Source organism: Panthera uncia, chromosome D2 (assembly GCF_023721935.1).
Source record: "Panthera uncia isolate 11264 chromosome D2, Puncia_PCG_1.0, whole genome shotgun sequence".
In the NCBI taxonomy this organism is placed as follows: Eukaryota; Metazoa; Chordata; class Mammalia; order Carnivora; family Felidae; genus Panthera; species Panthera uncia.
This window is the reverse complement of record NC_064818.1, coordinates 8,714,982-8,725,286: the sequence shown is the minus strand read 5'-3', so window position 1 is coordinate 8,725,286 and position 10,305 is coordinate 8,714,982. Positions and strand designations below refer to the sequence as shown.

Below are 10,305 nucleotides of genomic sequence, written 5' to 3'. Positions count from 1 at the left end.
GTTTGCAACTGCTAAACTAGTCCTGCAAGAAATATTAAAGAGGACTTTTTGAGTGGGAAGCAAAGACCAAAAATGACAAAGACTAGAAAGGAACAGAGAAAATTTCCAAGAACAATGACAAAATAAGTAATAAAATGGCACTAATTATATATCTATCAATAATTACTCTGATGTAAACAGACTAAACATTCCAGTCGAAAGACATAGGATGTCAGAATGGATTAAAAACAAAACAAAACAAACAAACAAACAAACAAACTACATCCATATGCTGCCAACAAGAAACTCATTTTAGACCTACAAGGATTGAAAGTAAGGGGATGGAGAAAAATTTATGATGCAAATGGAAGTCAGAGTAGCAACACTTATATCAGACAAACTAGATTTAAACCACTGAATATAAAAAGATGAAGAAGGGCATATGTCATAACAAAGGACACTATTCAACAAGAAGATCTAACAATTATAAATATTTATTTATTTATTTTATTTTATTTTATTTTATTTTTTTGCCATCTTTATTCAAATATTTCACGGCAGTTATGTTAACAATTACAGTAAAGGTTCAAAATTCCAGAATCCAAAAATGAAATAATTTACTTCAAACTAATGTAAAATTAAGTCAAATGCAAAATGTCAATTTAATACAATTCTGAATTAAACTATAAACTCAAAATAGACTGTAGTTGATGAAGTCTTTTTTTTTTTTTGCTTCTTTTTTTTTTTTATTTTTTAATATATGAAATTTACTGTCAAATTGGTTTCCATACAACACCCAGTGCTCATTACTGTCCTTTCGATGTTGTATCACAAGGGGGGAGAGCACGTAACTACAGGTTATTCTCTGTGAATGGCTCTTTCGCAACAGTAAAATTTTTGCTCAGTTCATAATCTATATCCATGGTATGATGGACAGAGACTAGAATATTTTTAAAATAAGAAAAAGCACATATCTGAAACTTTTAAGGGATATTAGATATTGAATTAGCATTGAATTATAAAGAGAACAATGGCCGCTGGTAGATATGCCAAAGAACTTAAGTCAAAGATCGCCTGATAGTTTGTGATTCACAGGGTTTCTAGTGATTAATCAAGAAGCCCATAGACTCCAGCAGCACCAGAACGAGTATTTAATGCGCCCGGGATAGAGACATAGTCCTATGCATGGGTGTCTTCTCTCAATTCTGGTTTCTTTTATATCCTGTGTTCCAACAAAGTATAATTAGAATGGAATATTATACAACTTGTGGTGCGCCACAGATTCCCAGGATGAAGTGAGCCAAACAAAAAGAATTGATCTCAGGCATATTTTTTAAATTCCTACGTGTTTCTTCATCAACATGGGTCAACTGAGCAAATTAATTTGCTCTTGAATTTTTACAAACGTAATGTGATTACCTGCGGGGAGCAATATGACATTGCCTAAAACACTTTGTGCTTTTTAAAAACTATTTTATTCATATCCCATATCTCATCGGGGGGTAAGCCCATGGAGGGGAGAGTCCTGAGTCATTGAATTCAATGGCACCACTCATAATGGCCTAAAGCTAGTTGTGGCTTAATGAGAAGTGTTGATGTTGAGGGTGACAGTTATGTTAATTGGGACCCTTACGGCTGCAGACGGCAGCAAGCTATCTCAGGTAGCCCCAGCCACAAAGATAATGGTTGGCTCACATATATATCCTGCAAGGTCAAGGAGGAGGGGTTGACCTCAGGAGTGGCTCCATCCAGGTTTGAGAAGACATCATGATCATGCCGTCTCTGTGCTCCGCACTGCCTGCCATCTCTCTCCTTCCCCCATATCTCCGCTCTACGCTTGCTTCTCAGGTTTTCCGCGTGGATATAAATAGGTCACCGGCACCTAGAAATCCCCAGGAACACAGAATTACCCTCCCTTTCCAGGACGCATATCAGTTCCCTAAATTTACTCTTGCTGCTCCTGTTTGCATGTTCTTCAGGCCCATTGCTGAGGTAGAGGAGTCAGGACCACATGATTGATGGTCATCCAGAAATTACATACTGTGGATGACAGGCCATTTCTAAAAGAATGGCCGAAGGAGAGACACATAGTAGACAGCCTCTGCATGACATTGGCAAGAAGAAACAAAGATGAACGAAGACAGATGTACCATCAGCACAAATACAAAGCACTGGGATTATTGGCCATTATCATGATGTATGAGAAAATCAGCATGGCAGAAGCTGTGAAAATAACTGTACAGAACATGATCAATTCCGTGGGACACGATGACAGAGACTTAGCGTTCTTAAGAATTCTGAAAGGTGGTGCAGAGGATATGTGGGATTCAGAGCACACAGCAGGGGCTGGGGTGGGGAGGGCGAGTAGGAAGAAGGGAGGAATATGACATTCGCTGTAATGCAGCTCAAGCGTGGACCTTGCTGCTATGTCCAGGAGGCTTTGGAATGGAAGACGCTGGGGAGATAAAAGCCACTCAGTGTGTAGAAAATTAGCAGGGGTACGTGAGGAAGAGGAGGAATGCATGACAACGGGTGATGATGTGAAGAAGAAAAAAGTAACGCTCATCCGAGCACATGCAGCGGAGGACACTGGACAGGCACCTCGACTCCCCGGGGGAAAATGGCTGTTAAACCTCAGAGACAGGACGTTGAGCTGAGGTGTCTGGTTCGAGACGGATCCGTTCTCATCCACCCGTATGGGTGCGAGTGTGATGGGGAAGACGGGCAGACACCTTTAGGAGTCCTATGGGAAGCTGGGAACCGGGTGGAGGGAGAAGAAACAGATCTTCTGCATATGGATCTGGGAAGGAACCGTAAATGCAACAGAGTACCCAAACAGCAAGTCTCGCTTCCCGAATACAGACGTCCCGCGGTGAGAGAAAGCTGGAGATAAGGATGAGTTGACTGCACCTAATAAAACCCAGAGAGGTGAAAATAAATAAAGAAGAGGACCCCTTCCATCACCTATGATTGGCAGTTAGTGCAGTGCGGTAGATTTCATCTATGCGTTATTCAGATGTTCCTTTTTTTTAATATAATTTATTGTCAAGGTGACTAACATACAGTGTGTATAGTGTGCTCTTGGTTTTGGGGGTAGATTCCCTTGATTCATCACTTACATACAACACCCAGGGCTCCTCCCAACAGGCGCCCTCCTCAAGGTCCATCCCCCATTTCCCCCTCTCCCCCACTGCCTCCATCAGCCATCAGTTTGTTCTCTGTATTTAAGAGTCTCTTATGGTTTGCCTCCCTCCCGCTCTGTAACTATTTTTCCCCTTCCCCTCCCCCATGGTCTTCTGTTAAGTTTCTCAGGTTACACATATGAGTGAAAACATGATATCTGTCTTTCTCTGACTTATTCCACTCAGCATAATACCTTCTGGTTCCATCCACATTGCTGCAAATGGCAGGATTTCATTCTTTCTCATTGCCAAGTAGTATTCCATTGTATATAAAAACCACGTCTTCTTTTTTTTTTAATGTTTATTTATTCCTGAGAGAGAGAGAGAGAGCGTGAATGGGTGAGGGACAGAGAGAGGGAGACACAGAATCCGAAGCAGGCTCCAGGCTCAGAGCTGTCAGCACAGAGCCCAACGCAGGGCTTGAACCCACGAACTGTGAGATCATGACCTAAGCCGAAGTCATGGTGCCTAACTGACTGAGCCACCCAGGTGCCCCAAACCACATCTTCCTTATCCATTCATCAACTGATGGACATTTAGGCCCATTCCATAATTTGGCTATTGTTGAAAGCACTGCTGTAAACATTGGGGTACATGTGCCCCTATGCATCAGCACTCCTGTATCTTTCGGATAAATTCCTAGTAGTGCTATTGTTGGGTATTCAGGAGTTCTTAAACTCTTCTTCTCTGTAATAGAACAATACACTAGAACATTTAGACTATTAAAAATTTTTTTTACAATTTCAAATAGTCCTGAAGTAAATACATGTGTATATGTGTGTGAATGTAAGTGCATGTAAAATTGTATGTGTATGCTTTTGTATGCCCAACCATTTATGTATTTTATGTGTAAGTACACACACACACACACACACACACACACAATACATACATGCTACAGGCACACGCTGTCAGCTTCCGGAATCTTGGAATTTGTGCATTATTTGGACACATGCTGCTAAATTACCTTTCGGATTGTTGACCAGTTTACCCTGCAGCCAAGACCGTGAAATTATTTCCTTCACACTGTTGTCAATACTCCATGCATCAAATCACTTATATTTTGCCTCGTAGGTGACAAATGGTAGCTCATTGATCTTTAAATACACATTAATTCCACTTGAAAGAGGTTCATCAAGAGTTTCAGCTAGTCAGGCCAGGTGTACGCAGCATTGGGACAGGCTGGTGGGAAGCAAACATCCCAGTGGAACACAGAGGTGGTGGGCTCGAGATTGTCTGGGTATGAATGAATCTCTGCTCCCCTCCTCCGTCACTCATTAGCTTGATTCTCGGACAAGTAACTCTCTGTGTCTCAGTTTCTTGTAAAATGTGATTATTTTAAAGATGAAGCGAGATGAAAACATACGGCAATTTGCACGTGTACCACATAGGAAGTATCCAATATATGTTCTGTTTTAATCACTATTATTGCACTAAATTGAGCTTTTTGAGCATCCTGAAAGCAAAGTGAGCTCACTGTTCGTAAGAAGAAGAGTAAAGCAACACTAGACACTACCCTTCTGTAGCACGTTCTGTGTGCCACACTCTGCACTAAGTACTTTCTTTGCACGTATTAAAATATTTTGATGAGAAACAAAATTTCTTTGACCACTTACTATGGAATTCTGTGTTAAATTTCTCAATGGTTTATTGCATTATGCAGAATGTTTCATTCCTATTTTTTAGTGAGGAAACTGGCACTCAAGAAAGTTAAGAAACAGGGGCGCCTGGGTGGCTCAGTAGGTTAAGTGTCCGACTTCGGCTCAGGTCACGTTCTCATGGTTCGTGAGTTCAAGCCCCATGTCGGGCTCTGTGCTGACAGCTCAGAGTGTGGAGCCTGCTTCCAGTTCTGTGTTCTCTCTCTCTCTGCCCCTCTCCTGCTCATGCTCTCTCTTTCTCTCTCAAAAATAAACATTAAAAAAATTTTTTTAAGTTAAGAAATACCCAAGATCCCACCACCAGAAAGTAGTTGAACCGACATTTGAACCCACACCTTTGGGACTACAAGGTCTTCCTGCTACAGGCTGAGGCCACCCCAAGAGGCTACGTGTCATTCTGACTGCTCTCCATTGAAAGACTCTGACTTGCAGTGTCTAAAGGCCTGAGTCAGGACTCTTACCGTGTGACGTGTGCACATCTTTATATGTAAGAGCTTACAGTTGAACGCTTCTTCTTAAGTTTATTTTTGAGAGAGAGAGAGCATGCAAGAGAGTGAGGGAGGGGCAGGGAGAGACAGAGAGAGAGAGAGATTGAGAGAGGGAGAGAGAGACAATCCCAAGCATGCTCTGTGCTCTCTCCACTCAGAGCCTGATGCAGGGCTCGAATCCACGAACCGTGAAATCATGACCTGAGCCGAAACCAAGAGTCAAGACGCTTAACCGACCGAGCCACGCAGGTGCCCCCGGTTGAACGCTTTTTAAATCAAGAGCCTAAACACAACAGAAGTGTTCCCAGTAGTATTTTGCTGTGATCAGCAAACACTGAATTCATAGAATGACACCCACTGAGGAATGATGGACTGAGTCAGGTCCACAGTGGCTGGTGACGTGAGCATCTGTAGGCCTCACGACCCCAGAGGCTCCAAGAGGATGGGGCAGGTCTCCCCCAAGGTTTCCTGTGACAGCACGGGGGTCTTCCTGGTGAAGCATTAATTGTAATGATTCTTAGTCATTTCTATATCTTGGTGACAAGTGTCGAAAAGAACTAATTGCAATTTTGCAACTATTTGTACACAAATGTGCATGCGTGGTGCTACAATACTTTTTCATCGCTGAATTTAAAATATCTACGAATACTGGAAATATCCAAAACCAGTTTGGGCGGTTCCGAATATTCTGGTAAAGATCCTGCCTATTATCAAGCATATGGCAGCTGCCTTGCGTACTGTTACCAACCACTACACAGATCCAGTACGCTATTTCCTATCTGTGTCTTGAAGAGGGGACACAATGTGAGGGCATTTACACTTATCTCGTCCCTTGCTCCGGGTTGACGTTGCTCAGGCTGGTGAGGCTTCAGTGCTCGGGCACCTCTTTAACGCTGCTTACGTCCGCAGCCTGGGATAGGTAAGTGCCCAGGTGGAGAAAATTCAGATGAGGGACATCAGGGTCTGGAGTAGCATGATGATAAAGCTATGCTAGATAAGTATCACAGGAGCATCTAATATTTTCCCCCTTCTCTTTAAACTAAGACAAGGAAGATTTTGTTGGATAACAGCATTACGTGCGAGTGTAGGTGGCAGACTCTTAAAAGTAAGGACAGTGTGGAGAGAAAGAACAATGTTCCGTGCATGCCTCCAGCTAACTGTGCTCAAACGAATCAACGCCTACCTGCTCTAGACTCCTCACCTTTAAAAATAAGAGGAAGGGCTTGGTGTCTCTAGCCTGCCTGAGGGTCAGCATCCCGTAAGAGGTCTCCATGTCTTTTAAAGTGTTCAGTCGATGCAAAGAACCAAACGAAGGCAGACATTTTCCTAACCGGGTCTTTTCTCTCTTATCTCCCCAGACTATGTCAGAGAATCACAATGACCTTGCACAATAACAGTACAACCTCGCCTTTGTTTCCAAACATCAGCTCCCCCTGGGTACACGGCCCCTCGGATGCAGGGCTGCCCCCAGGAACGGCCACCCACTTTGGCAGCTACAACATTTCTCGAGCAGCTGGGAACTTCTCCTCTCCCAATGGCACCACCAATGACCCTCTGGGAGGTCACACCATCTGGCAAGTGGTCTTCATCGCCTTCTTGACGGGCGTGCTGGCCTTAGTGACCATCATCGGCAACATCCTGGTGATAGTGGCCTTTAAGGTCAACAAGCAGCTAAAGACCGTCAATAACTACTTCCTCTTAAGCCTGGCCTGTGCTGATCTGATTATTGGGGTCATTTCAATGAATCTGTTTACTACCTACATCATCATGAACCGATGGGCTTTAGGGAACCTGGCCTGTGACCTCTGGCTCTCCATTGACTACGTGGCCAGCAACGCCTCGGTCATGAATCTTCTGGTCATCAGCTTCGACAGGTACTTTTCCATCACGCGGCCACTCACATACCGAGCCAAACGAACCACAAAAAGAGCCGGTGTGATGATAGGTCTGGCTTGGGTCATCTCCTTCATCCTTTGGGCCCCCGCCATCTTGTTCTGGCAGTACTTTGTTGGGAAGAGAACTGTGCCCCCAGGGGAGTGCTTCATTCAGTTCCTCAGCGAGCCCACCATCACCTTCGGCACGGCCATCGCTGCCTTCTACATGCCTGTCACCATCATGACTATTTTATACTGGAGGATCTACAAGGAAACTGAAAAACGCACCAAAGAGCTCGCCGGCCTGCAAGCCTCGGGGACAGAAGCAGAGGCGGAAAACTTTGTCCACCCCACGGGCAGCTCTCGAAGCTGCAGCAGCTATGAGCTTCAACAGCAAAGTATGAAACGCTCGGCCAGGAGGAAGTACGGACGCTGTCACTTCTGGTTCGCCACCAAGAGTTGGAAGCCCAGTGCCGAGCAGATGGACGCAGACCACAGCAGCAGCGACAGCTGGAACAACAACGACGCTGCTGCCTCCCTGGAAAACTCGGCCTCCTCCGACGAGGAGGACATCGGCTCCGAGACGAGGGCCATCTACTCCATCGTGCTCAAGCTTCCCGGCCACAGCACCATCCTCAACTCCACCAAATTACCCTCATCGGACAACCTGCGGGTGCCTGACGAGGAGCTGGGGGCGCCGGACTTGGAGAGGAAGGCCGGCAAACTGCAGACCCAGAAGAGCGTGGACGATGGCGGCAGTTTCCAGCAAAGCTTCTCCAAGCTTCCCGTCCAGTTAGAGTCAGCCGTGGACACAGCCAAGACCTCTGAGGCCGACTCCTCGGTGGGTAAGGCCACGGCCACCCTCCCCCTGTCCTTCAAGGAAGCCACTCTGGCCAAGAGGTTTGCTCTGAAGACCAGAAGTCAGATCACCAAGCGGAAGCGGATGTCCCTCATCAAGGAGAAGAAGGCGGCCCAGACCCTCAGCGCCATCTTGCTTGCCTTCATCATCACCTGGACCCCCTACAATATTATGGTTCTGGTGAACACCTTTTGTGACAGCTGCATCCCCAAAACCTATTGGAATCTGGGCTACTGGCTGTGCTATATCAACAGCACCGTGAACCCCGTGTGCTATGCCCTGTGCAACAAAACATTCAGAACCACTTTCAAGATGCTGCTCTTGTGCCAGTGTGACAAACGCAAGAGGCGCAGGCAGCAGTATCAGCAGAGACAGTCCGTGATCTTCCACAAGCGCGTGCCCGAGCAGGCCTCGTAGAGTGGGGTCTGACCAATCGCGGTGACCAAACGCACGCACGTCGGCCCACAGACCTTAGCAGGGAATGAGGCGAGGGCGGGGGCGATTTCTGGGCATGATGAATATGGTTTTTATCACCCAGATATGGAAGGAGCTGCCTGTTCACTGACCCATTGAATAAATCCATTTTAATAGAGAAAGTCAAATACCAATTCAGCAAAAAAAAAAAAAAAAAAAAAAAAAAAAAAAAAGTGTATAACAAAAAAAAAAGATTTATTCTTAAATAGACTTCAAGTGTTTTTTTCTTAAAGAAAGGAAAAAAAAAAAATGTTTCGTAGCAATTACATACCCAAATTGATCTGCTTGGTTCTTGTAATTCCCAATAGCGCTGGCATCTCAGATGAGCGTAACTAGCCGACACACTTGGCCACGTCCTTTCCAAGGATTCCACGTGGAACACGTCAGGCTAGTGACCCCGTGGTTCTGAAATTACGTCATGCAAAGCTGAACCTTCTTGTCCCAGTAGAGCTTCCGTCTTCTCTGGTGTGTTGTTAAACTCTATTTGTGGACTTGATTCTTGCCAAGTACTGTTTTGTGCAGTTCCAGTCTCGTACAAAATAAAAATATAGACGTATATATATATGTGTGTGTGTGTGAAAGAGAGAGAGAGAGACTTCTGCACACACACACATAGTGTATATAATAGAGTGGGAATCGCTGAGCTGGCAAATTATTCCTGCAATATGTTTTCAGTACTTTGGTAACTGAAGTTTTCTAGGATCCTAACACAACATAAAAGTGAAATAAACCCAGTGTAATGTTTTGGAAACCAGGGCTCTTTGTCCACAAACCACCCTGGGGAATATTCAGCAGAGAGGCCAGCCCCTGAGAGTCAGGTCCTACGCGGCCACGGCTTGCCCAGGCTCGTGAGCATAAGCCTCGTCCTTTGCTGGTGTTCTCTACAGAGCTCAACCCAACTGGGGCCCCTCTGAGCTCAAAACACGAACCACATGCACATTGTTTGAATTCAGTCATTCAAATCTGAATGTTTCCAAACGAAATGTCTGCTATCCAAACTGCTTGAAACTCAGTACTAGTGTCACGCTTGAATGTCACACACAGCAATATAGATGGCAGAGCAAAAAGGGACACTGTGGGGGGGGGGGGGGGGGGGGGGGGGGGGGTGTGCGAGGAGGGGAGGAGAGCGTGGGATTGGATTTCTTGCTACCTGGCACCTTCCAAACAAAAAAGGGCTCACACCTGTGTTACTTAGCAGTGGCCAGTGCTTTCTGGTTCGTTCTGTGACCTTCACCCAGCCGTCGGTGGGGTTCAGGAACTCGCGTGTCCTCTGAAGAAAGCATTAGCACTCTGGAAAGTATCGCTTCCAATTGATCTCCTTACATTTCGCGACAACGATTTTTGTATCTCCTTCGAATTGATCCAAAAGCTTAAATGTTGTATTTGGCGGGGAGGGGAGGGGTGCTGCCGTTGCTGTTGTTTTCGTCGCTGCTGTAATTGTCGGGGCTCCTTCTCCTTCCTTTTGCCGGGGCCGTGTGGGGAGCGGGGGGGTGGGTGGGGGGGGGCTGAGGAGAAACCTCACCTTGTACAGGGCGTCCGTGTCGTGGACCCGGAGCCAGAACAGAAGCTGCTTGTGTTCAGTGTAAGCTGGTGTTTACGAGCAACATCAGCGGACGTGGACTCAGTGGTGTGCGTGTTGCTGAACTATTTAATTTCGTGTTACGTTTCTATGAAGAAATATTTATGCATATTTCACCACCCGTCTATTTAATGTTGATAAATATTACTCTTCAGTCTTCAGCCGTGGTGTCCCTTGCAAGAGACTGTTTAAGGTCCTCTAGAGCGACACGT

The 10,305-nt window shown here is 45.5% G+C and overlaps 1 protein-coding gene across 2 annotated transcripts in view; it reads left to right on the top strand.

Annotated features, from left to right (window-relative positions):
• The window catches only part of CHRM3 (cholinergic receptor muscarinic 3), a 522,646-nt gene extending 513,070 nt beyond the window's left edge, over positions 1-9,576 (top strand). For both annotated transcript variants that reach the window (XM_049646064.1, XM_049646065.1), the window contains one exon: positions 6,666-9,576. In XM_049646064.1, the coding sequence (XP_049502021.1) occupies positions 6,685-8,457 (1,773 nt within the window). In that variant the 5' untranslated portion in view covers positions 6,666-6,684 and the 3' untranslated portion in view covers positions 8,458-9,576. The remainder of the gene's footprint in view (positions 1-6,665) is intronic.
• The last annotated feature ends 729 nt before the right edge of the window (positions 9,577-10,305 follow it).